The 27,068-nt window shown below is 45.8% G+C and overlaps 1 protein-coding gene across 1 annotated transcript in view; it reads left to right on the top strand.

The window, feature by feature from the left end:
• Window positions 1–27,068, top strand: part of RNF150 (ring finger protein 150) — a 126,391-nt gene that overhangs the window by 65,553 nt on the left and 33,770 nt on the right. Inside the window, exons 2-5 of the mRNA XM_085057484.1 lie at window positions 325–575; window positions 6,815–6,886; window positions 7,299–7,381; window positions 13,955–14,051. Of these exons, the coding sequence (XP_084913610.1) occupies window positions 325–575; window positions 6,815–6,886; window positions 7,299–7,381; window positions 13,955–14,051 (503 nt within the window). The remainder of the gene's footprint in view (window positions 1–324; window positions 576–6,814; window positions 6,887–7,298; window positions 7,382–13,954; window positions 14,052–27,068) is intronic.

Genomic DNA, 27,068 nt, shown 5'->3' with positions numbered 1-27,068 from the left:
CCCAAGGAAATGGCATGAAGTTGGATCAGGGGAGATTTAGGTTGGATATTAAGAAAAGTTTCTTCACCCAAAGGGTGGTTGGACTCTGGAACAGACTCCCCAGGGCAGTGGTCACAGCACTGAGCCAGACAAAGTTCAAGAAGCATTTGGATTAAGCTCTTAGGCACATGGTGGAATTCTTGGGATGGTCCTGTGCAGGGCCAGGAGTTGTACTTCAGTGATCCTTGAGAGTCCCTTCCAACTCTGCATATTCCGTGATTCTGTGATTGCCTTTTGGTGATCACTTGGTTTACTTAAGGTTCGTTTTCTCTCTCTGTCTGATAGGCTTAGAAGATGTTGTAGCAATAATGATTCCTGAACCCAAAGGAAAAGAGATAGTGAGCCTCCTGGAGAGGAACATTACTGTGATGATGTACATAACCATCGGGACACGCAACCTGCAGAAGTACGTCAGCCGCACCTCGGTGGTGTTTGTCTCCATTTCCTTCATTGTATTGATGATCATCTCCCTGGCATGGCTGGTCTTCTACTACATCCAGAGGTTCCGCTATGCGAATGCCAGAGACAGAAATCAGGTGAGCAGGGCTGGAGTAACTGTCTGTGCTTCCAAAAACCCACCGCAGGGTTTCACGTAGAAGTAAGAGTTAAAGAAATTGTCAATATGTGGTAAAAACAGAAAATCAAGACAAAACCCAAGAAAGTAAAAAGAATAGGAATATAAAAATGACTGTGTCTGGGAAAAGCCAAGACTACTGTCAATATAGATGGGATTCAGGAAGAAAAAGAAATTAACTATATAATTAATATACTGTATGTATATTATGGAGTTTTCTCCCCACACAAAAAATAGATAGAAAATTGATGTTTATTTGTGAAAAGATTGTTTTGGTACATATAGCCAAGTGTCATAGCAATGTATATAACTAAGAACCCTTGAGATCAAAATGCTCACTAAAACACCATGAGGTATGTGAATGTCCATGGCTAGCACAGGTCTTTCCCATGAGAATTTTTTCCTGTGTTTTATAAACAAAGATAAAGTTTGGATGTTATTAAAAACAGTGTCTCGAGATTTGGACAGTTCAGGCCTGGCCAATCAGGCCCAGGGGGAGGTTTCTGACTGACCAATCTGGGTGACCTCTGAAAAGTCTATATAAGTTGGAATCAAAACAATAAAGTTCTCTTTTTTTTCTTGCCACGCTGAGAATCCGGGTCTTTTTCTCTGCTAGCGGCTCAACAGTGACAGATGTCTGTGTGTGAAGCAGTCGTTCATGATAAGTGAAGAAAAAAAAGAACAGAATGTGTTCTCATTTTAATGCTTCCTTAGAAGGTTCTTGGGCTTGAAAGACAAACATGTCCCTCTTCATTTGACAACAATCACTGAACAGGGTGTAGTGATAGCCACCAATGTTATTAAACCATTGCTGTTGGGTTTGGCATCTTGTCCAAACCCCTGGAAAGAGATGCAAAGCCTATAGAGCTGGAGAGAAGTCAGCAGCAGTGTGAATGAGCCCTGGGTCCCTCTGGACCTATAAAGCACTGTCCATCTTTATAGTCATTCAGCAGTGAATAATTTTAGCAACAATAATAATAAATTTAATTTTTTTTTTTGTCTGGATGCACCTATCTCAGCAGAGCTGGGAAGCTGAGGCTTCTACATTTCATTCTAATGGTACAGTAGAAAATGTTATAAATGTATTAAATACTAGGAGATAACCATTTTACTGCAGGGGAAAAAATACACTGTAATTCAGGGAGGTTTCTGACCCCTCAATAAATTACTGTCAGGGCCAGGAGGGTTGCCTTGCTTATTCTGCAGAGAAGGTAAAACTGAGAGTATTAATAATCATCTTGTAGAGAAAAGCACTGCCACACACTCTGTAACAAATACTTGATGTGTAGGAATCCCTTGCCTTCCCTCACTGAAATTCAGGCATCCTCTGAGACAGAGAGCAGCTGCTCTGTATTTACAGACAGAAAGAATATATTTTCCTTTTAAATATACAGTCTGAAATTTTGGATAGCAAGAATGAGACTATCCCAGCTGGAATTTGAACATCATTGGCAGCAGATTCACTGTGACTGCAATGGCTGTGATAATTTTTAGATGCTTTGTCTGCAAAAGCACATGCATGCCTAATTTGTGTAAGTGTGCTTTCAATCAAGTAATTATACAGGCAGATTAGCAGTGTAAATAGACATGCATAAACATGAAACTCAGCAAAATGAGTCGCTCATTCAGGTAATATAGTTTGAAACTGATGTGTTTGTATGTTAAAGCTAAATTCCTATCCAGTATTTTCTTTCCAAAGTTTGAATGAGACCAATATGTACACAAGCAGTTATGCTATGGAGAGGTTTTAATAACTTGGTTATTATACAAGTTCTGTTCTCCAGAAGAATAAGAAAGCATGCCTCCTAAGTAATTACAGATTATTAATGTTTTGGGGCAAAACTGTGCAATAGTAAGGGGCAAACTAGAAAGTCTTCACGTGCTTTTCTTCATACAGTTTGGTCTGACATCTAATCTCTTTATTAGCTTTTTTGATATGAAAAATGGTAGCAATATACAGACAGAACTCAATTACTTGTGTTAATGGGTTGCTGTGCCTTTTTAGTTTTGTTTCTTTTAGTCCTGGCTATGGAATACAATGAGGTAGGTAATGAGTGTTCCGCTCTGTTTTCCATAAAATTCTGGTCTTTTTTTCTTTTGACGCATTGTTTTGTAGCACAGTGATGGGATCACAAATTTCTGGTTAATATCATAGTGTCCTTTTGTCAAGCCTCATAAACACCCTTGTCTAGTCCTTCTCCATGTACTGACCCTCTTTTCTGGGTCCACTTCCCTTCTTTCACTCGGCGTAAGTTTCTGAGCAAGCAGTAAATCCAAAAGGAACTGCTTTAGTTATCCATCAAGAAAGCAATGGATCCAGCTATTGAGAGAGGCAGCTAGAAAGACTGAAAAATCTCCTGGAATCATTTCCTGTGACTCCACAGTGAGATGAAACCTGGACATAGTCTATCTGCATCTTCAGCCACCACTCTTCCTCGCCATGTGTGCAAAATCCAAGTTCATGTGCCAGAAGGAAGAAACTGCTTACTTCAGTTAGGTGCCAGATTTTGATAAGTGGAGAATCAGGATTTCAAGGACTTTTGCTGAATACCAGGCCCTGTTCATCCCAACTTGGCAGGGAATTAATGCAGTAGAGCACAAAATTGTCTTCCACTATAGGCTTGTGTACCTACAGCCAGGGTGTCAATTACAAACATGGTGACGTATCAACTTTTATTTAAATACATTTAATTTTTAAGAGTATCTCTGGCACAGACAACTGTATAGTACCTATGGAAGTAGAAGACAGGTAGTAATATTCACATGAATTAACCTTTTTTTCTCACCTAACAAGATGTCCAAGAAGTGGTTGCCCTGATGAAAAATCATTTTCATATGAAAAGGATAAATTTGTGTAAGAAAATCTGTTTCCTCGGCATCTTGTTCCTGGAGTGCTCCTGAAGATGAGAGAGTTTGTAAAAGACTGTGAGGATCGTTTGCATCAAGATACATCACATTGCAGAGCTAATTAGAAGCAGTTTAGAATTACATGACAAGTTAAGTTCCAGAGATAATTCAACAAAATGTGACCTGATGTCACAGCCCTGTAACAGCCAGGACACAGATTTAAAAATAACAACAACAAAAAAAACCCAACCCTGTCAGTGTGTCAGATTTCGTATTTCACCAGTAATAGTAGAGTTCTCTTTTTATTGTTTGTGAGATGGAAAAATGACGGGGATGATGCTTCAGTGCCAGACTTGTTTACCACATTTCTTCTACGTCATGTCTTTCCATTGGCTTCTGGTTCAGAGGAAGTTTTCTACAAAGTCATTTTGAAACTGGCTGGGCTCCCCTAAGTTTTGCAGGATAGTGAAAGCCAAAGCAGGTAGTGATTGCACTGGGAGTGCAGGAGTTGAGGAGGATCTTGCATGTCCTGGCTTAATCTTAAGTATGTGACTGTCAGCATGTGGAGCAATTATCTGAGAAGACTGGTGGCTGTGGCTTGCAATGAGAATTTTGGGCCACTGAATAGAGATGTCAGTCTTTGAAGCAGTTTGGGAAGATGCTTCCCATGGTGGAGTCTGCAAACTTTGTGGATAGATGTGTCCAATACCTCATCCTGACGATGGGTCTCATTCTGCACAAGGCACAAGGTGATCTCCCCACAAAGGTGATAGTGTAGTAAGGCCATTAAGGGAGAAGAACTTACCGTAACTTCTCTTCCACAGTATTTATGGTCATTTACTTTCTCAGGAACACGTAAGTGCTGCTTTCCATGCAATTGTCCTTCCTTTTTAATGAACATCGCCATCTCCTCAAGACCACTGCATCTGATATGCTTAACTCCTTCCAGTCCAGTACTGAGTGTTGCAGCCTTGCTAATGAGATTATGAGATTTATGATTGTAAATCTCTAAGCCTCACTTTAAACCCTTAAACTGTTGTAATGCCTCTTATCTTTTAGGAGAAATCATTGGTTATTGATAGCATGCCTTGCGTTTGAAAGTATGGCTTCAGTCTGAGAAACTCCTGTTCTTTCAAAAACTAAATTACTCTCATTTGCATGTCAGTTATGAACATACCTATTTATGATAGATAAGAGAAACCAAACATGAGAGCAAGCAGATCAAAGATGTACATGAGTCTTTAATCTTATCCTTTCCCCTTCAAGTACATGCAAAAAAGAACTGAGACATTTCATTCATTTAAGTAACAATAATGATAAAAAGAGATCACAACCAATTTCTGAAGCAGGACATAATGGCTCTTGTCTTGCTGTGTGTTATCAGTCTGCTTTTGATTTACATTAAAGAACCAAATAGCTGACAAGAAATGTTTCCAACTTTCATTTGATTCTTTTACTTAAGGGAGACTGTGAGAAAAATGGACCACAGAAAGAGATGTTGTATAACTGCAAGATACTCCTTCATATGCAATAATTAAGTTATGTTGGAAAGCTTATATGTAAATCTCCTATGATAGCCAAGATTGTTTTTACCTCTTTAGCCAGATCTGAAATTGCTCTCTGCCTTCAGTATTGCATATGTTTTCTCAGCCTTTCCAATCCAATAAACTTACTCTCCAAATTTAATCCAGTGATTTTAATTGAATCTGAAGACCAAAGTGGTAAATTACTGGTCATATCTGTGTGGTGATTAGGTCTCAACTTATGAACTACCTCGAACTTTCTTCCAGTTTTGGCTTCATGTTCTCACCCCCTCCAGCTGGAAACCCTTCCCTGCTGACAGGCCACTCTTAACTCTTGCACAGGAATTTCCCTTCCCAGAAAGTTGAATGTCTTCTGAGTCACCAAAGGCCCTAAGTCTCTCCTATCTAACAACACATGGCTGGAAATGTGGAATGGCAGGGGAAGTGAAGGGAAGGGTTCAAGTCATTTATTGCTGGCGCTGTATCATGAACTATTACAAAGCTGGCAAGAAGACGTTGGAGTGGGTGTTGCTGCATGAAACTGTGTGAGAGAGGTACAGAAGAAGAGGGAAGTGCCCAGAGGTGGTTCACCAGTATGGTCTGGGGGTAGCAGCACGTGGCATGTGAGGAGGGCTAAAGGGAGCTCGGCTTGCTAAGCTGGGTGGGGAGCGGAGGAGGAGGAAGGGTTCTGCTTCCAGCTACAAAAAGGGTGGTCAGAGAAGAGTCAGAATCAGCCTCTTCCTGGAAGTGCACAGGATAATGGTCACAAATTACCAGCAAGGGAAATTCCATTAGTATGTTTAGAGAAGAAAAAATACTGAGATTGGTTAAGCACTGGAGCAAATTATCCACAGAGGTTGTGAAATCTCCTTTTCTGGAGATATTCAAAACTTGACTTACGCAGCTCTGACTTTGAAGTTGACCCAGCCTTGAGCAGGGGGTGGGAGTACATGACCTCCCAAAGACTTTTCCAGCCTGTGAATCTGTCTCCAGACTGCATTGTTGCCAGATTAGCACAAGTGAACAGCCAAGTTCTTGGAGCACTGGAGCAGAACAAGCTCCATCGCACAGGGTGCTGAGCAGTGATTGCATGAACTGCACCACTGTGTTCCCAGCCTCTTGCAAGGGGCAGGCATGTCCATCTTCAGTGTCTGAGGACAGGGTGTTTTGTGTCAGGCTGTTACTACATACCTTAATCCTGAGTGGCTGTGACCCTGCCAGCACAGTAACGCTGTTTTAGAAATATGGGAGAACAGTCAGAAACATCATGTGGTAATCACATTATGGTCCACTGGAGGGAAAGATAGAAAGGCAAAGAATGAGTAAATGTTTATGTATGGACAGGATGTTACTGCAGGACCATAGAGTGTTTTACCTGTAAGAAACTGCAGATGCTTCCACCTCATTTTTATAAAATAGGCAACACTGTATTGCAGGAAAAAAAAAAAACAGGAGAGATTATTCCATTTTTGTGGTTAACAAATTAACAGCTCACTTACAGAACTTGTATCCTGCTGAACAGGTGTGGAACAATGTCAGAATAAAGTTTCATGTTCACTCTGCTAACTGCCCAGTATTTTTTTAGCAAGTGTCATTAAAAAGAGAGGGAAAAAGTAGGATACACAAGTAGTGAACTTGTCACCTACACTGGTACTGGTACTCACTGCTGTAGTGTAGAGCACCTACTGGGCCCTTATTATGAATTATTATGTTTATATGTATACACTACCCTGTTCCATGTACTCAAAGTTATTAAGAAGCCTAGGGAGAAAAAGTTTTGATTTCTGCATGAAGAGATGCTCTTTGCTTAAGAGCAAATTTTGTGTTGCAGCGCCGGCTTGGAGATGCTGCGAAGAAAGCAATCAGCAAGTTGCAAGTCAGGACAATCAGGAAAGGTGACAAGGTAATTTTTCAAAATGCTTGTTACTAAATGAAACTGTGCTGAGGATTCCTTCAGACCTCTGGGATAATGAAACATAACAGAAATGGCTGTTGCTTATTTAGCTACTGTGTCCTTCAGGTGGGGAAGGAATGCTGGTAAGCAAGTTATGGATGGAACAGAGTGGGCAGAGAGGGTGATTTGGTTAAAAATGCAGAAAATTTCGAAAGTTAAAACATGGCAACTAAGTCTGCATGCTTCCCAGTGCAAGTTTCCAGCTGGAAACATGTTGGAAAATCTGACTTGCTGGTCTTAAAATGCATTACTGGATTTTCAGTGACTGTTTCAGTGACTGTTTTACTTTGTCACTTAAGATCTTATATGAAGAGATTAGCTAACAAAAAAATGAAAATGATGAATGTTCTTTTTCTTGTAGGAGACTGAGCCAGACTTTGATAACTGTGCTGTTTGCATCGAAGGCTACAAGCCCAACGATGTAGTCAGGATATTGCCTTGCAGGTAATTTGAAGGTGCTTTTAGATCTAACAATCTCTCTACTTCAAGACAATCTCTGCTCTCACAGTTTCATACTGATGAAATTACCTGAGAACTTGGGTGAGTTTATTATTTTGACCTATTCAAAATCTGTTGGTAAAGATATCTGAAACGCCTCTTTATTCAATGTGAAGTGAAACTGGTGTTGATGGTGGTGAGACCCTGAGGGTTTAGTATGATAGTCAGAAATTTTGTCTGATCTGGGCCTATAACGAAGTCTTCAGTAGGATTTTTAAACAAAAGGTTTTGATTCATCTGTTTTCCTCCCTGGTGTTTTTTTTTTTTTATCAGTCCAGAATAAATGCCTTAAGAAAATTTGCCTCTGACTTGAAGTTGAGCTGTGGCCACAGCAGCCAGGGATAGAGTAAGCTCCTGCTCCTCATGGAGCTACTTATTTTGCTGTCCTGGGCCTGAAAAAGGATGACTTTTGTAAAAAAAAATCCCCAGCCACAGAAAGAGATGTGCCTCATGGGAAGATGCCCTGTGCAGCACATCCACCAGCAGTGATGTGACACAGGAGTGCAGCCTCCTGCCACCCTGAACAGCTGTGTTCATCTTTGGGCTGTTTTGTTGTCATTTGTGAAGTGTTACCTAATGGAGGATTTCTCGAAGGAAATCAATTTCTTAGGAAATTTCCTAGGAACAGTGGTTCCCCTAGAAGGGCAACAGCAAGTGTTTGATTTCCCTAGAAATACAGATCTCAAGTGCTGCACACACAGAGCAGAGATTTTATTTTTTGCAATAGAACTTCTTTCTTCTGAGCCTTGTTCACTGGCTTGAGAAACCAAAATACTTGTTTATTTCCCTGCTGTGTTGTACCCTAGTAGATGTCTGAATGTTACAAGCTGTCCATTTCTGTTAGTTCATGCGACTCACTAAATCTGTTTACTGCCATCACTAAATGGCTAAGACAAAGCAACAGATTAATCATAAATTTGACCTACTGTAAATCCCCCACAATGACAAATTGCATGTTAACTCTTTTTTTTTTTCTACAAGGAAACAGAAACACATCAGTTCATGAAGCAGAAATACAGAAAAAATGAGAAGTTACCAGAAAATGTGGACTTTGGTTTGGCATCAAGCCTGTTTGCATAGAAGCAGAATAAAGCTTGGAAATTTTGCACAGTAGAGACAGGCCATGTTTGGAGGTAGATCTACAATAGTTTAAATAAATGTCTAAGCTTTAGCTTTCACTTGTGCCTCACCTCATAATTCAATGAGCCTTTCTCATCCACGGCATTGAGTCAAGCAGAGTGAATAGGAAACACAGAGTTAACAGGTGGTGTTCAGTTCTTGGCTGACTTAAAAGGTCGCCCAGAAAATGACTCATGCTAAAAGGGTTGCAGTAGCAGAACTGTCTCATAAAATACCCACAGTTTGAGCCTCAGCAGTCTGGAATTACAAAAACTCAAAGATCTTTCTCAAGCAGCTACTTCACCAACCCTGGCTTTCCTGCTACACAAACTGTGAGGGCAGTGTTTTACATACTCGCATGGATTTTAACTTCTGCAACATGAAATGGTACTCATGATTCTTTTTGCTGTTGTCAGTCTCATCTCCTCATCCAAAGCAAAAAAAAAAAAAAAAAAAAAAAAAAAGTGGATCAATTTCTGTTTCTGTGAAGTGAGTAGGAGTGTGATATATCTTGATAAAGACCTACAGACTCTAGCTTTCCTGCTCCAGCATCCTCAGTTAAGCCATGTGCAGTTTCTAACATGGGAACCTCATTAAACTGCCAGTATAGCATTGGATGAGCTCTGAAGTCAAATAGGTGTGTGTTTACTAGGGCTTGGGCTGTTTCCCAAACACCCTCTCTTTTCTGCTGGCACTGGGATAGCCCATTTTTATGTACCCCGCTTCAGAAAGCTCAGAGAAGAATTCCAGTGAACAGGTGCTTCTCCCTCTCAGTTGTTGTCAGGCAGCTCCCACAACTGACTGTATTAATGAACTTCACTCTACAGAGTGTATTAAATAAATAAGGAATGACACTTGGTAAAAATAAAAAGCGTTGACTTGCATCTGGTTTTATGTTTAATGGTAGCAAACATCTCTGAAGTTGTCTTTGAGGGCACTGACACAAGATCAAATGTAACCAAGTTCACTGTTCCCACAGTGACATCTCTTGTCACAGCCCTACTTCATTCTGCTTGTCCTCCATTTCAAGCTTCAAAACACCATTGTCTTTTCTGCTCTAGCTTTGGAGAAGGTACCGGTGCTGCTGCTCCCAGTGTGTGCCTTTTACTAAACTTTTACTAACTTCACTGAACTTCCACAGAGAGCCTAGACATTTCTTTCAACGTTATCTCTGCTGAGTGCCTCGTAAGTTCTTTTTTTGGCTTTTTTTTTTTTGGCTTTCTTTTTTTTTTTTCATTTCTGTCACCAATAAACACATTCTCTGACCTTATTCCAGCTCGTTCTTTTCCCCTGAATCTTCACTCCATGAGCAACTGTGATTTTATAAACTTTTTCACTCCTGCTTCTTCTTTTTATTAGCTTCCTGTGAAAATTATTTCATCACACACATTCTTCCCTTTAATTCCTTCCTCTCACCCTCGTCATCATCTTTTTTTGTCCTTCTCAGAAGTAAATAGTATTGTCCATGCACCTCCAAAAATCTCAAGCCTTCTTGTTGGATACTACAGTGCTACTCAGTCTCTCACAAAAATCCTTAATCCTCTACTTCAGCCCTATGTCTAATCCAGACAACTGATGTTCTTATTCAGGGTCCCCTGTGATGTACCTCTATTCTGCATTGGTGAGTCTAGGAGTGGAAGGTGGGAGAACAGTTTCCCTTAATCTGGAAAAAAAGCTTTTCAAAATTGTTGGCAAGGTGAAAGCTTTACAATAGTTGTACTACAATCATTATTAGTAGTATTAGTATTAGTATTATAATTTTCGGCTGAGCAGGACTTTTATTTTTCTTTCTTGTATGATTAAAACTGCAGCTTTAAAGAAAAGGTAAATACTTTCCAAACAAAAGCAATCTCCAGTTAAAAAGATGAAGTGCTACTTAGATAATAGTAAATGGGATGCTCTGGGACTATGAGGTTCTTTTTCTCTGTGCCCAGTGAGCTTTGCACAGCCACATGCAGCCACAGGAGAGAGCAGGAGGGATCCCAGGAGGCCACCAGCTCTGGAACAGCACAGGGGCGCTGGCACACACTTGTCGTTCTTGGCAGCTTTTTCCAACACACTCTGCAGTCTCCTGGGATGAAGACCACAAATTCCCCTGATCGTTCATTGCAGTGCTTTGTTACCTCGACTGTGCTGAAGCCTTTCTTGTTGTGTAACCTGGATCTCACTTGCTGCAGTTTAAACAACATCACTGTGGGTCTTATCCCTGGGAGAGGTGGAGAACAGTTGTTTCCTTTCCCTTATGAAAGACTTTTTGTAGGAGGTTGTTACAACATCTCTCTTTCCTATCTGTCAAATAATCAGTTGCAATTCTTTTGAGAAACTTTTCAACTCATCCAAATCAACATCGTTTTGCAATGAATGTGGTTGCACACAACAGACATTTGTCGCTGTTGAGCCGCTAGCAGAGAAAAAGACCCGGATTCTCAGCGTGGCAAGAAAAAAAAGAACTTTATTGTTTTGATTCCAACTTATATAGACTTTTCAGAGGTCACCCAGATTGGTCAGTCAGAAATTTCCCCCTAGGCCTGATTGGCCAGGCCTGAACTGTCCAAATCTCGAGACACTGTTTTTAATAACATCCAAACTTTATCTTTGTTTATAAAACACAGGAAAAAATTCTCATGGGAAAGACCTGTGCTAGCCACACAGGGGAAAAAACCCTGGGTATTTTTCTAGCTTTGACTTTGATTGTCAAAACCATATCCTGTGCCTGTGCTTGAAACATCTCTTGCTATCTCCCTGTATGGGTCATTGCTTCTGAACTCATCCATGATGCCTCTATCCTCTCATTCCATTTAAAACTTGCATCAGAACTGCAAAGGGAAGGATTTTTTTTGCAGCTGATCTTTTTACATATTTGTCTTACCATGTGACAGTGAAATACTGCAGTTGCTCTCTCATCTTACTTTGTGCTGACCCTTATTTTGTGTGAATTTGGAACATGAAACAATTGACAGTTTGTTGAAAGCCATAAGCATGTACATAGAGCTATACCTAATAAACTTTTAAATCCAAATCTGCAAAGCCTGCCACCTTGCTTCTCTGCAAAATGTTTATGTGTTCAGAACAGATAAGAGCTCTAACTGTATAATGCAGTACAAAAATTTTAAAAGGCAAATCTTTATCTGATTTTCAGTAGCATTCCATTATTCTGTGGATTTCTGTCAAATAATGAAGTTCCTTTAGCAGTGCACATATTAAATGTGGAATTAATGGAGTCATAATACACTGTGCTAAATTAGTATTGAGAAGTGCAAAGTGACATGATCTGTCATATATTTAAATTACTTGGCATTGTTAGGATTTATTTTAGAATACTGTTTTTGAAGCCAACTTTAGGAACACGGAACTTCAGATTTTTAAGTCTATAAGGAAGGAAAGGGTTCTAAGCTCTTAATGATGAACAAACATAATGAAATTCTCTATTATGAACCCCTGTTTGACTGAGGCTTTCAAGGGTGGAAATTTAAAATCAAAGGGGATTTTCTGGTCTATGGTGAAATGTCTTGGTGGAACCTATCTATTTTTTATCCAAAACCAGATTTTGGAAATCAGTTTTGTTTTCTGTGAGATTAATAAATATGTCAGGTTTTAATTACTATTAATATTAATATCTCAGGCAAAGGGACTGATTATCTGGGGACAAACATGCTTCAGATGTTTGCTAATGAGCATATTTGTTTATGAATGTGATTTTATAATTAAAGAAAACCAATCACTAACAATTTCATCATTATTTCATATAGCTGAAAGGCAAGACAGACTTTCAGTACCCTCCATGGATTAACAAACCTAAGAAACTCTGTTGGTTTGACTTCAAAATGTAAAATTACACATGCCTAAAAACTGTATCTTTGTGCTTTTACCTATTCACAATGCTTGTCTGATGTGTGCTGAATATGCCCTTCCTAGATAGAAAGAAGATGTTAAGCAGGACAGAGACCAAAATCTGTAGCATTTATTTATTTATCCATTTATTTATTTATTCTGGATAAATATTTATCCATAATTTATGGATTATTTATTTATTTATTTATCCATTAGGTCAAGTCTTGTTTGGAAGGACAGCTGTGAACTTTAGGAGCCTCACTAAAGCAGTGGCTTACACTTCAAATATCATTTGTGCTTCATTTGATTAATCATGTTGACATACAGGATCAAATTAGGTTTAACAAAGTTTGATACCCTAGCCCACTGATAAAATTAGGCTAGAAAGAAGTTCCAAGAACAGGTTTTCTCTTTCCCATAGTTGTGTGAGGTGATACAAAGCACAGGAAAGCAATAATTTGCCATGTAGTGGCACCATGTGTCTGGTGACACATTCAGCTGAATAAGTAGCAGTTAAATATTTAGAATTACTTTGGTACATTAAGTGATTCTCAGAGATTGCATTTTCTTGTCGAGGCTGGTATGTGCCACACTTCAGGCAGAGCCTTAGGATCATACAGATATTTAGGTGTTTCAAGTCCAACCATAAACCCAGCACTGCCAAGCTCATTACTAAACCATGCCCCCAAGTGCCATATCCATACATCTTTTAAATACCTCCAGCACTTCCCTGGGCAGCCTGTTCCAATGCCTGACCACCCTTTGGGTGAAGAAATGTTTCCTAGTATTCCAAGTAACAGAACATGGTCTCAAGAAAGAATGCAGTCTATCAGTCAGCGACACACACTAAAGATCTCCACAGTCATTATCAGTTTCTGTCAGGCAAAGCTAGACAAGAAACCTTCAGTTCCTTCATCTGAATAATGTCTAGGAAAAGTGATGCCCAGCAGCTACAAGGGCTCAAGTAGTTGTTTAGTGGTTGCTTCAGACTCAGAACAGGATTAGCAACAATTCCTTCAAGTAACTGTGTAGGAATTCTCTCTGATGGGCACCTTCTAAAGAGAAGGAAAGTCAGGGAGAATATTTTAAAAAGCATTGTACTGGTTTTCCTGTTTAAATGAAAAGTATCCTTTTCTTTATGCCCCTATACTGAAAAATACTAGACCCTCAATGGCTTCACATTTAAATTACATGTAATCAGGTTTGTCAGTAGAACAATTAAGAAAAACTAACGTGATTTTTACCTTTACCAGCAAGCAGCTTTTGTTTACTGACAGCCTTTAATATTTAAAGCATATGGGGTTTGCTAATGCATTTTGTATATTTTCCCTAATTCTCTATTTATGTATGTCTTTATTCCAAACACATTGAAATGTGCACATGTGCTTGAGTTGTTGCAGGAATCATTACAGCCTTGTGTGCATAGGACCTAGTTTTGCGGTCCTTGCAGAAGTCACAAACTGCGCCAGTTGAAATGCCCTTACTTAACTGAATTCAAAATTGTCTGGTGCTAAGTGGTAAATTGTGCTGTGGTGCAATTGAATTAAGATATCCTGGTTTTCATTGCAGGCATCTTTTCCACAAGTCCTGTGTAGACCCTTGGCTGCTAGACCATCGTACCTGCCCGATGTGTAAAATGAATATTCTAAAAGCTCTAGGGATTCCGGTAAGCACTTTGCAGAGCAGCTCTCTGGGGCAGAAGGGAAACACCAGCCACCTGGGTATATCCCTAGCCTTTGCCTGTCTGTTCCCATCTTTCTTGCCATGTTACTGAATAATTAATTGATTTATTAAGGGAAGTACAATTGGAAATGTCTGACTCTACCTTGCTCCTGCACCCCACTTTTATTAGCAAGGAGGAGTGTGTATGGGGACTGGTTAGGTGTTGGGATTTGTATGTCTGTGGTTGCCTGCTTGATGGAGCAGAAGATTGTTTACTGGTGTTTTCGTGGTGTCGCGGTTTGACCCTGACTAAATGCTAGGCACTTCTGCTCTCTCCTGCTGCAGACGTGCAGGAGAGGGGAAAGAAAAAAACTGTAAAAACACACACCAATCTCATGAGTTAAGTGAGATAGGACACTGGTAGGAGGATGCACGGAAGAAAGGGCAGACAGGCTCTAAACTTCAAGTTGCAAAGTGATTTAATTACCTAACTGAGTTGGAGGATAAATGAGAGGTAACAATAAACTTTTCATACACTATTTTGTTCACTCACTCCCCTTCCTCTTACAAACCCATTTTTATTCACCCCCTTTCCTCTTTCCAACCAACAGCTCGGGTAGGGGGGCAGGGTGTGGGGTATTTTCTCAGTCCATAGAGCAGGTCCATAAATCTATTCATCACCACAATTGTTCTACTACAAATACTCTTCACTTATCTCTCTCTCTTTCTCTAGACAGTTTCTCTGCTGTCACGCCCCCCCCTTAAGAAGCAGTCTCTCCACTCACCCCCCCACCCTTAAGAAGCAGTCTCTCCACTCACCCTCCTTCCCTCTATCCAAACCAACAACACGGTCAGGCGGCTGGGTAAGGGGTGTTTTCTGGTCAGTCCAATCAGGGAGAGGGGTTCTCTACTTAGCCATGGGGTCCCTCCCTCAAGAGATAGTCCTCTGGGAACTTCTTTGGCGTGGGTCCAATATCACGAGCAACATCCCACCCGAATTCTGCTGCAACATGAGTCTTTTTGTCCATAGGGTGCTGTGCAGACTCTCCTGAGCCGAGGCCAAGCTGCTTCCATCCCAGGAGCAAGGAAAAGGCCTTTCTCTCCCTTGCAAGGCCTTTGCAGCTTTAACTCTTTCAATGAGACTCCCACTGGTTCACAGTCTTTTCCAGGCATCCACCTGCTCCTCTGGCATGGGCTGTGGGTGGATTTCTGCACCCCTGTGGACTCCATGGGCTGCAGGGGGACCTCCTGCTCCCCCCATGGCCTTCACCACGGCTAGCAGAGGATTTTCAGCTCCGGTGCCTGGAGCACCTCCTCCCCCACCTTCTTCACTGACCTTGGCATCTCCCTGCTGTTCTCCCTTCACATATTTTTACCTCCTCCACTAACTACAAAGAAGTGCATACCTACCTTGTTTTGAATTCTTCTTAAATATGTTTTCACAGAGGCATAACTAGCACCTCCAATTGGCCCAGCCTTGGTCTGCACCATGTCCATCACTCTCAGAGCCATCAGAGATTGGCTCTGCTGGACTTGATGAAAAACTTCCAGAACTTTCACTCAGGACACACAGGAACCATCTTTGTGCCACTCCCCACCCCTCTGACACTTCCTCAGGCCTACTACAACATCAGCTTTTGAGGGGTTTAAATTTCTCTTAGATGTTAAAGATACCTTTCTGATGTTTTGGGCCAATCAAAACCACCACAGGTGGATTTATAGAATCTTTCACATAGCTTTCACTTGTGTTTTAAATCAGCACTGGATTTATTTTTTTAATCATGCAGTCGGTTCAAATCTGAAAGCAGAAGGTCTGCAAATTAAATTTTCTCTTCTATACTCATTGAGGACAACTAATTGCTCATTCTGGGGAACCAAGTCCCCAGTCTATCAGATTTCTCTTAAAGTCTATCTGGAACAAGATCTGTATTCCTAATTCCAGTTAAGGGCCATTTCTCCCAGTTACTAAGCATATGGTGGAGCACATGACATAGAAGAAATTGTTAAGCTCTTTGATATTTGGAACATTTAAATGTGGCTAGAAACTGCCAAAGCAATAGATCTTTCTAAGTCGCATGTTTGCATTCAGATAGTGCATATCCTGTCTGCCATACAGTTTCCCAACTGGAGCTACCACAGAGCTCAAGGGTTTCACCAGGAGGGAATGAGTCACTCTCCCCTGTGCAAGGCTTGTGAAGTTCAGTACCGAAACACCTCCAATTGATGAATTAGTAGGTGCTGTAAATACTCCCCCAAGTTTCCATCAGTGATGCACTAGTTCACATTTGAAAGAGGTTTATAAAGTAAACCAGCTCACGTGAACATCCTGGGGAGCTGGTACGGCCATTCCCAGAGAGCTCAGTTTCATGGAGACTAGGAAGCAGGTTGCAGGCAGGTAGGCAGGTCTGTTAATCAACCTAATATAATCCAAACTAAAAACATGCAGAGCAAAAAAAGAATAAGGGCATTGTATCTAGGGTAGCGCATTGTCACGGTTTGGCTACTTTTTCTGCTAAATGTGTATATTGTCTTTAGAATATTGAGAGGTGATGCAACTGTTAAATCAGTGTTTGAGATGAAGGCTAGCTCTGCCATTCAGCATCTCTGCACCTAGGCTTAAATACAGAATTTTTTCTCCAGGTTCCATGACTCAGTTTGCTGACCTGCCATGAGCAGTTAGCCAGGGTTCTGACAGTTCTGCTCCCTACCCACTTTGTTCCATGGCTTCCTTGTGCATCTGAAAGCACCACACCATTTCTGCTCTCAGACTGGCCCATTCACATTTTTGTTCAAGTACTTCCTTAATGTGCTCTTTATCCAGCTTCATAATCAGGGGATATAAGGCAAGCCAGACCAATGCTTTCTGGAGGCCTACAGAGAGATGTTAAAGGCTTCCCAGAAAGTTAGAATTTACATCCAGAATACAGCTCTCACTGGCTTCACTGTCTGCTGCTGAAGGATCAGCATGTCCACAGGCTGTCTGAGGCTGGGCACAGCTAGTGGAACAAGAAACATGCCCAGAGGCCATGTGTAGAAGTTTTGGTTTACATGACTGGCTTTCACTGCATGTGAGCAGCTCTGTAGTGGCAGGTGTGGAAGTGCCTAATTGCCAGGAATAATTGAAGCACCATTCAGTTTCCTCAGCCATGGTTTCCTCTCTGACAGCTCCCTGTCCTCTCTGTACTGCAGAGCAGAAAGGGGGATCCCTCCTGCTCTCCTCACTAAGAGCTTTCTGCATGGATCTTCTGTGGAAATAATTGTACTGGGCATGTTATTGAAGATACAGCTGTAACCTACCTGAACAACTGGTTCAAATTTAGATTTCCAAATCAGCATTAGTGTTGGTCTGTCTTAACACTGAAAATAAAGCACTTGGATGTTAATGTTCCACTAGCTACATTTTTTAGGGGGTTTTATTGTATGAATTTCTGTGAAAATTTCCTTTAAGTTGTCCCACGACAACAAGCTGAAAACAGCCCTCTCCATCTCTTGAGGAAGCATACTGGCATATATGGAGCATTAGATAGCTTCATATTATATAGCTCCATGAAGGGAGAGCCTTTTCCCTCAAAGTGACTTACAATAGGAGCTGCTGTCCATAGGAAATTGGAGTAGATGGTAGCATTTATGTCAGGTTTCCTGTGGCTGACAGGAAAGTGGAAGGAAGTGGAAGTCTAAGATCATCTCGTATCTTGAGGGTTAAAAATTCCTGTACTGCTATCAGTTTCTGTCTTCCTCTCTTTTTTCTGCCTTCTCTGTCTATACACCTCAACTCCTGCTTATCCCTTTCCTACCTTATGCCCTCTCCTGCTTCTCCTCTGCATAACCCCTCCTGCCCAAACTCTGTCCTTTTGAGCTCCTGTTCAGCTCACAGGACCTGTGTTCCACCTGCAGAGAATTCATGTTTTTCTCACCCCTCTCACTGCCCAGCACCAGCTGAGGGCAGCCTGGGGTGGACATCATTCCTGAAGGGTGGTTTCTGGTGCTCCCATGAGCCAAAAAAGGCACCAGCACACATGAACTGGTGTTTTGAGAGACTCATCACCCAGCCAGATGTCCATAGGCTGCTGTGGGAAAAGATGTTGCCCTCAAAGAACCCATAAAGCTCTAGGGCTTCTCAGTGAGAAGTGGCAAATGTTTCTGTTGAGTGGATAAAGCAAAATGTCACTCCCTAACCACATTCTTGAGTCTTGCTGAGCCCTCTCAGCTGAAATTTCCACACACAAAAAAAGAAAAAAGCCTTAGTCAGGCATCAGCCTCTGATGGGAGACTTGGACGCAAATTTGCCAAAGCCCTTTTGCAGGCTTTTACGATGGGAGGAATGAGGAAATCTTACCATAGACAAGCTATGGGGTTTTTTCCCCTGCCTGAAGTGGTATGGGGGCGCGTGAGAGGTCCGGCGCGCCTTACCCCGCATGGGCTGGCTGGGCTTCGGCTAGCTCAGAGGCTGCACCGGGGCTCAGGCTTCCTGCCCCCCCCGCTATTCTTCTCTGCTCCGGCTGCTGCTGCAGTCGGCTTCAGGGACCCAGGGTCGCCCGATGGGCGGCAGGAACCCCGCGGCAGAGGCAGGTGCCTGCCGGGCAGGGATGCGGTGGAGTCGCAGATCGCCCCCCGAGATAAAGAGAGTCCAAGCGGTGGGAGGTTCCAGGGTGCAATTTATTTAGGAGAAGCAGCGGGGAGGCGCGCTGGAATGCTCCCGGTTGGGGCGGACCGCCGAGATGCCGGGTGCCGAGCACTGCGGGTCTCGTAACGCGGCCACGCTCCCCGAGAACAAAGGGGCGAAGGTTTTAAGGGGCACAATGGGGTTTCTCAGGGTGGGACGGCAGGGGCGGAGCCAATGGGGCTCCAGTACAACTTGATGGGCAAGTGGGGGAGCAAATAACCAGCAACTGGGGAGTGGACTACAACAAACCAATGGGGGAAGCCCGGCAACAGAAAATTCTAGTGAGGGCAAGCAACAGGGGCGGTGACAGGGGCGGGGAAGCAAAACTTTAACCCAATGAACTTAGGATAAACTTTCCAGGGGAGGGGGAGAGCAGTCTATGGCCCGGCCTCCTCCGGGTCCCAGGTGATGGCATCCTCGGCGGCATCCTCGTGGACTATGCTGATCGCCGGCCCTGGGGACTCGGGATCTGCAGCATCGGGCACTGCACCTCCATACCTCCCCTTTCTTTACTAAATAAGGACCGAATGTAGCGAACTAAATATTTCTTAATCAAAGCAAACGAAGCAGCAACCAAAACGACCGCAACTAAAACAATAAAACAGTCTTTCAATAGGGTGGCTCCCCATTCGGGCAGTCCCAGTCCTCGCAACAGCTGATGGGCCCATCCTCCAACAGTAGACAGTGTGGGGTTCACCGCTCTGTGGACGCCATCAATGGTATTTTCAAACCAGAGGCTGCTTTCAAAGGTGATGTTGATGAGTGCGTCCATGTCCTGGAGCCTCTGGTGGATGCTGCGGCTTTTGGAGGATAAGTTGAAGCAGCAAGGCCCCTCGAACTGGTGACAGCCATGTCCATGGGCAAGGAGCAAAAAATCTATGGCTGCTCGATTTTGTAAAGTCGCGTGCCTGGTCACTTGCTCATCCTGTAGGAGGTCTGCAATGGCCTCTGACGTTAACCTGGCTTGCTTTGAAACCCAGCATTCTAGATTGCCGACTTCCCCAAGGGCCTTGGCTGCAGCTACCCAAGGCAGGAAGGCGGACACAGCTATTCTTTTTCCTTTACTCCAATGATAAATTTCAGTGCTGCAATCGTCATCATGAGGCTTTTTTGGGATCGAATTGTTCGACCACACCGGAAGGTGGGTCATGTTGGGAGAAGCAAGAGTCAGATGACCAAAAGTGCACGGACCACCCACAAGGTGAGAGGGGACCCCAGCCCAGGCGCGTTCTCCGCAAATTAGAAACATTCCCTCAGGGAGCCGAATCAGGTGAGCATAATGCCGATTTGAAGACGAGGGCGCTTTTATGTGGGTAATATGGGTGCACCAATTTTTTGCAACATAATTAGGATTGCCCTGTCTCAGCCCCTGGTACAGTTTTTGATCTGACTTGTACGGAGTTTGGTAGTCAAATTGAACACAGGTGGGAGCTTTTAGAGAGCCAATCAACTGAAACTCATGGGGCACTTTCTCCATCTTTGGCTCACTCACAACCCACTTCTGCCACAGCAAAAGAGAGTTTTGAATGGGAAGAGGGAGAGAAAATTCTTGGCGGTCCTTATAGAATTTGTAGACATTTTGTTTCAAATCAAAAGTTGACCTCCACAAGGAGATGAGGGATGGCGAAAACGCATCTATCTGTACTGGGGCTCCCACCAAGGCAGACGAGAGCGGATCTCGGACCGCGTCAGTGGACAAGCATATTTGCTCCTTGTTCATGGCTCGGGCCAATGTCACCCAGACGTTGGAGCTAGGCTGCCTCACGACCCATAGCTGGACTGGGACGATGACCATCGCGAGGAGAAGGAATGACGCACGGATGGTGAACAGCATCTTTGCCACTGAATGGGGAGGTAAACACAACAGCATTAATCAAGGCAATAAAGATTGGGGCAGGTGGAGGAGGGAGGACGGGAAGGCCATAGAAAAGATGGGGAAGGAGAGTGGGAGACTGGAACAGGGAGTGACCGGACAGGCTTTCTGCAGCTTAGGTGGTTCTTTTGCAAACGCGTGGGCGGAGGCGGCGAGGTGACGGAGGCGGTGTTTCTGCCTTCTTTTTCGACGCCAATGCGCGGAGGTCACATCCTTTTTCTCTGCTCACGGCGAATACGGGCCTGCCTTAAGAAAAGGTTTAACGAACTTGCCCGGGACCCACTGTGGCTCTTCCGGAGTGGAGACGCAGCAATAGCCACGCCCCCAGATGATAAGTGGGAAGGGGCCGATGATGTTGAGGGAGTCCGGTTACTTGACCAGGACAAGGGGGCGCTCTTTCAGCTTGGCCCGCGAATTGTTGGCAAAGTGGCGAACCACCGGGGGGTCTGGCTCTTTATCAGAGCAGTTTAGGAAATTTAGTGTGAAAAGAGCTCTCACCAGCCGATTTGCGGGAGTCTCTGTTTCTGGTCCCCCCTTTTGCTGAAGGAGCACCCTCTTGAGGGACCGGTGAGCCCTCTCCACCAGTGCCTGACCAGTGGCTGAGTGGGGAATCCCGGTGTTATGGGAAATGCCCCACTGGAGGAAAAACTTCCTCACTGGTCCCGAGGTGTAACAGGGACCATTGTCCGTCTTGACCTCCTTAGGGATACCCAGGACAGCGAAGGCCTGCAGGAAGTGCGAAATCGCATCCTTCGCTTTCTCCCCAGAGTGTGCAGTGGCAAAAATCACACCTGAAAAGGTGTCAACGCTCACATGAACATGTTTTAGACGGCCGAATTCGGGCACGTGCGTCACATCAGATTGCCAAAGCTCCCCGCTGTTAAGCCCTCTGGGGTTGATTCCGGACCCCATGGATGTAATTTGGAGGGGTTGACAATGGGGACAGGCTGCCACAATGGCCTTGGCTTGGTCCACTGTTATTTCAAACATCCGCCTCAAGGCTGGGACATTTTGGTGAAAAAGTGCATGGCTCAGCGATGCCTGCTGGAATCGGTCAGGCACGTTGGCAACATGCATGGGCGCAGCGAGCGCGTCTGCCACCCTATTCCCTTCCGCGATTGGACCGGGAAGGTCAGTGTGTGAGCGTACGTGCATTACGTAAAATGGTTGGTCACGGTGGGAAATGGCTGTTTTGAGCCTCTTGACCAAGCTATTAATTTTTGGGTTGGAGGAGCCGGACAGCCAACTGTCCTCTGCTCTCGAAACGATCCCCGCAACATAGGCTGAATCAGTAATCAAATTGAAGGGTCCCGGAAAGCGCTCAAATGCCCTGACAGCGGCTGCGAGCTCGGCCACCTGGGGGGACCCAGAAACAATCTCGATGTCGCAATCCCACAGCTCAGTCGAGGGGTTCCACCAAGCGATTACCGATTTCCCTGACTTGCCCAAGCCGTCAGTGAAAAGTGTCGGGGCATTGAGGGGTTTCCGACTTTGAACCCGATCTAAAACAATTTTTAATTCAGATACTGCAAATATTTTGTGTTTTGGAAACCAGGTAACTACCTGGCCGGGAAACGATTCAAGAGCGATTTGCATCTCCTCACTCTTTTGGAGAACAAAGTCGAATGATTTGACATCGAATGGCACGTGTATGAACGCAAACTCACGCCCTGCTAGGGTGGACAGGCGGGACCTCGCTCGTTTAATGAGCTGCGCCGTCTTGTCCTGTGGCGAAACCAAGACTTTGGGGGAAGAGATGGGCAGAAAGACCCACTCAATAATCAAGAGTCGGTTTTCTGCATCATCCCAATCCCACTGAAATATGAGGCCGTGCAGGTGGGGCATTTTTCCAAGGATGGCTAAATTGTAGGGCAATTTGGGGTCACATCTGTGAACGTGACATGTTTTCAGGGCGACTTGTACCTTTCTGATAGATTCTCGCGCCTCCGGGGTCAGTGTCCATGGGGATGTCAGGTTGCGATCTCCGCACAGGAGTGAAAACAGTGGGACCAAGTCGTCCGAGGAGATTCCGATCAGGGGCCGAATCCAATTGATGGCACCACAGAGCTGGTGCATTTCCTGCAGGTTAGATGGATTGTCAACAATTTTGATCGGTAAAGGTGTTATTGTGCGCTCCTCAATTTTCGATCCCAGGTATCGCCACGGCGCGGTCACCTGTACTTTTGAGGGTTGGATTTCAAACCCTTCGCTTTCCAGGGCCCCCACGACTCTGGAAAGTGTTGTCCGCAAAATGGGTTCAGTTGGGGAGCAGACCAATACATCATCCATATAATGAACGATGATGGACTCACCTGCAACCTCTCTCACCGGTGACAGAATGCTGTCCACGTACCACTGGCAACTGGTGGGGGAGTTTTTCATCCCTTGCGGGAGCACTCGCCAATGATAGCGGCACATTGGGCGTTCCCGGTTGGTGGAGGGGACAGAAAAGGCAAACCTGGGCGCATTGTCCAGGTGTAGGGGGATCTGGAAGAAGCAGTCTTTGATGTCGACCACTGCAATCTTCCAGTCCCGCGGGAGCATCGAAGGCGATGGCAACCCGGGTTGAAGAGACACCATGTCCTCAATGACTTCGTTAATTTTTCTGAGGTCATGGAGGAGCCTCCATTTGGTCCCTCCTGCCTTTTTGATAACAAAGACGGGTGAGTTCCGTGGGCTGGTTGAGGGCACTATGTGCCCCTTCGCCAGTTGCTCCTCCATGAGCTCTTCGAGCGCTCTCAATTTATGTATGGGCAAAGGCCACTGGTCGACCCAGACAGGTGTATCTGTGAGCCAATTCAATGGCTGGGTCGGGCGCTCAATCAAAAATCCCGAGCCAGGGCCAATTCTACTCGGGATCCCCATTGGGACATGGCATCTCTCCCCCACAGGGTAAATCCCAAATTAATGATGAAGGGCCACACGGTGGTGACGCAGCCTTCGGGGCCTTCAATTAAGATGGAGTCTTTGCTCCGTTCCGCGGGAGCATATCCTCCCACACCTCGAAGCGACTGAGCCACAGGCTCCCTCGCCCATGTCGACGGCCAACTCGCAGATGAGATGACCGTGACATCTGCACCGGTGTCTAACATTCCAGTAAGGGAGACACAGTCCCCTTTCTGGGAGAGACGACACGTGAGCATTGGTCTATTCCTACCAACTGCCTCGGACCAGGCGACCAGCGGACGATCCGTGAGGATAGCGTGGAACGGGAGGACTTTGATCCGCGCCACAACCTGATCCCTAGAGAGGATGAGAGGGGGGTCGGCAACTTGAATCTGGATTGGAAAGAACCCCCCTGGATCCACTCTGGCCAAGGAAGGGATGATGGAAATTCCCTCAGGTCCTGCGTCAGCGTCTGCAAGGGCAAGAACAAGCATGTCATTAAAGGCACACTTAAGTCTCACCACGAAAAAGTCATGTCCAGTAATTTGAGTGTCCTTTTCGACCCACGCATGTTGGAACTTGGCGGGGTCAAGGCCGGCCAGTTGCTGTTGGCAGCACGACGCCGGCATCTCGCGCTGCAGCTTCAGTTTCCCTGTCCAGTGAGGAAGGGGGGTGGAAGGGAGGAAGGATCGGTATGGGACACAGGGGAAGGGTGCTGGGCGCGGGCTGGGGCAGGAGAACGGGAGAACTTGGCGATCTCCTCGATCGGTGTGGGGCAATCTGCTGCAAAGTGCCCTCACTTGCCGCAGCGATTACACGTGGCGTAGGTGTTGCGGAGGGCCAGTGCCTGGCTCGTGTCAACATTGAGAGCCTTGACGGCAGCCAGCCGTCGACAGGCACTGACCATCTGGGCGATGGTCGGCCTAGGGTCGTGCGGGAGGGATAGGATGATTTCTTCGCAGATGGCGTTGGAGCGGGTGATCGCCCCATCCACGAGCAGTTGCTCTCGGATGGTGTGGTCAGTGACCTGCCTGTCGATAGCATGTTTGAGCTTGTCGACAAAACTCGGAAAGGCTTCATCGGGTCCCTGGAAAATCTCCAAGTAGGGAATGGTGGGGGCATCTGCCGGAGGGATACCAAGCAGGACCCGTTCGGCGGCACCAGCAAGTGATACTAGGAGATCCTTAGGGATCTCCCGGGCTTGTGTCTGGAGCTTACAATAATCCCCTTCACCCAACAGTAAATCAAAGGTGGGGCCGTTGGGCATGCCGTATGAAGGAAGCAGTCTCTCTAGCCCCTTGATCTGCCTTTTCCACTCGTCCTCCCACTTTTGGTATTCTATGGGGGAGAGAAGACAAAGACATGACCAGTTTTATATCAGAAGGGACTAGAGGGACGCCGGTTAACATGGCGTGAAGGACTGCTTTAAAATAGTTAGAGTCCCGGCCAAACTCTTTTTGAGTTTTGGCCAGGTCCTTCAATGCGGCTCGGTCAAAGGGTTCCCACCGAAGGTGATTGCCCGACCACGAAGCATGAACTGGTGCAGCGAAGGGGGCCTGGAGGCTCTCCGGTTCAGGATCCGGTGTTTGACCTTTCCCGGCTAAGCCGGAGGACGCATCTAAGATGGCCTCCTTCCGGTCAGAGACTGTTGGAGGACCAACAAAGATGGCTTCCTTCCGGCGGGCGCCAGAAGAGTAGCCATGGGAACCGGAGAAGCCCTCCTCCGGGGAGGGGACTAGAGGGGGCGGAACGTAGGGAGGGGTTACCGATGAGGGTTCCGGGGAGGAGTCGAGGAAAAGGTGTAGCTTTGGTGGGAAAGGGGAAGTGGGAGGTGCTGGGATAAAGGGGTTGGACGCAGGGGCGGAGGGTCCGAAGGAGGGGGTGTGCCCGCACGGAGATTGACAAACTGCCCAGGGGGAGGGATTAGGAGGGGAATTCGGCGGGAAAGCCGACGAAGAAGCGGGAAATGAGGGATTAGGGGGAGCAGGAACAGGGGGTGAAGAAGCCATGCGGTCAGCGTCATTCTGGCACCAGCCGCCGCCCTTTTGTGGCTCTTTGGGGAGAGAAAAGGAGACATGGCGGGGTTTGCGGGGGACTAGCAGGGAAGAATCAACTGGGGAAGAGGGATCAGGGAAGACAGAACCAGGGGTACCCGAGAGGATCGCGCGCTCCTCCCAGGCAGGGGAAGAAGTGACCGCGGGGGCGCCGGAGACTAGGCGAGAACTCCGAGCCCACGGGCTTTCTGGGCTGCCACGGTGACCTCGTGAAGGAAGGGGGCTAGGGTTAGTGAGGGAACGGGTAGACGGGTAAGGGCTGGTGGGGGCTCCCGAGCTCCTAAGGGGGGGACGGAATGCATGAAAAATTTGGCTAAGAATGCCAAAGAACTGGTCTACGCTCTTGTCTTTTTGAGACAGGAGATGGTTCATCCGAGCGCGGACCCGACGCCAAAATTCGATGGAACCGGCGTCATCAGGGGAAACATCGGGGAATTCGGAAAAAATAAATTTAACAAAACGCTTCAGGAGCTGGGAGGGAAAAGAAAATTTCGCTACCTTTAGGGTGGTTTTAACAGAAACGTAAAATCCCCGCTGGGATTTTGTTAAATTGACTCCCATTTTCAATCCCAGAAATGGAAGTAAAAATAAGAAACTCTCACCCAACTACACTAAAGGAGAAACGAAATGAAAAGAGGGCAAGCTAGGGGACCCCTTCCCCTACCAACTCACCCAAAAAAATAGTAGCGCAGTCGGTTCTCGGGGCTCTCGAGGGCTGGCGACGACAGTGAGGAGCACCTCTCCGAGGAGGGTGCTGCAACTCACTGAATCCGGATCCAACGAAGTCCACTCCTCTCCACCAAAGGGCGAAGGCAGGTCTGGAGGGGGACGCTGGGCGCCACTTGAAGTGGTATGGGGGCGCGTGAGAGGTCCGGCGCGCCTTACCCCGCACGGGCTGGCTGGGCTTCGGCTAGCTCAGAGGCTGCACCGGGGCTCGGGCTTCCTGCCCCACCCCCGCTATCCTTCTCTGCTCCGGCTGCTGCTGCAGTCGGCTTCAGGGACCCAGGGTCGCCCTATGGGTGGCAGGAACCCCGCGGCAGAGGCAGGTGCCTGCCGGGCAGGGATGCGGTGGAGTCGCAGATCGCCCCCCGACATAAAGAGAGTCCAAGCGGTGGGAGGTTCCAGGGCGCAATTTATTTAGGAGAAGCAGCGGGGAGGCGCGATGGAATGCTCCCGGTTGGGGCGGACCGCTGAGATGCCGGGTGCCGAGCACTGCGGGTCTCGTAACGCGGCCACGCTCCCTGAGAGCAAAGGGGCGAAGGTTTTAAGGGGCACAATGGGGTTTCTCAGGGTGGGACGGCAGGGGCGGAGCCAATGGGGCTCCAGTACAACTTGATGGGCAAGCGGGGGAGCAAGTAACCAGCAACTGGGGAGTGGACTACAACGAACCAATGGGGGAAGCCCGGCAACAGAAAATTCTAGTGAGGGCAAGCAACAGGGGCGGGGAAGCAAAACTTTAACCCAATGAACTTAGGATAAACTTTCCAGGGGAGGGGGAGAGCAGTCTACGGCCCGGCCTCCTCCGGGTCCCAGGTGATGGCATCC

The sequence above is a fragment of the Lichenostomus cassidix genome, chromosome 4 (assembly GCF_008360975.1).
Source record: "Lichenostomus cassidix isolate B80296 chromosome 4, HeHo_3.0, whole genome shotgun sequence".
Lineage (NCBI taxonomy): Eukaryota > Metazoa > Chordata > Aves > Passeriformes > Meliphagidae > Lichenostomus > Lichenostomus cassidix.
Note: the sequence above shows the minus strand (reverse complement) of the source record. Positions and strands in the feature narration are given on the sequence as shown.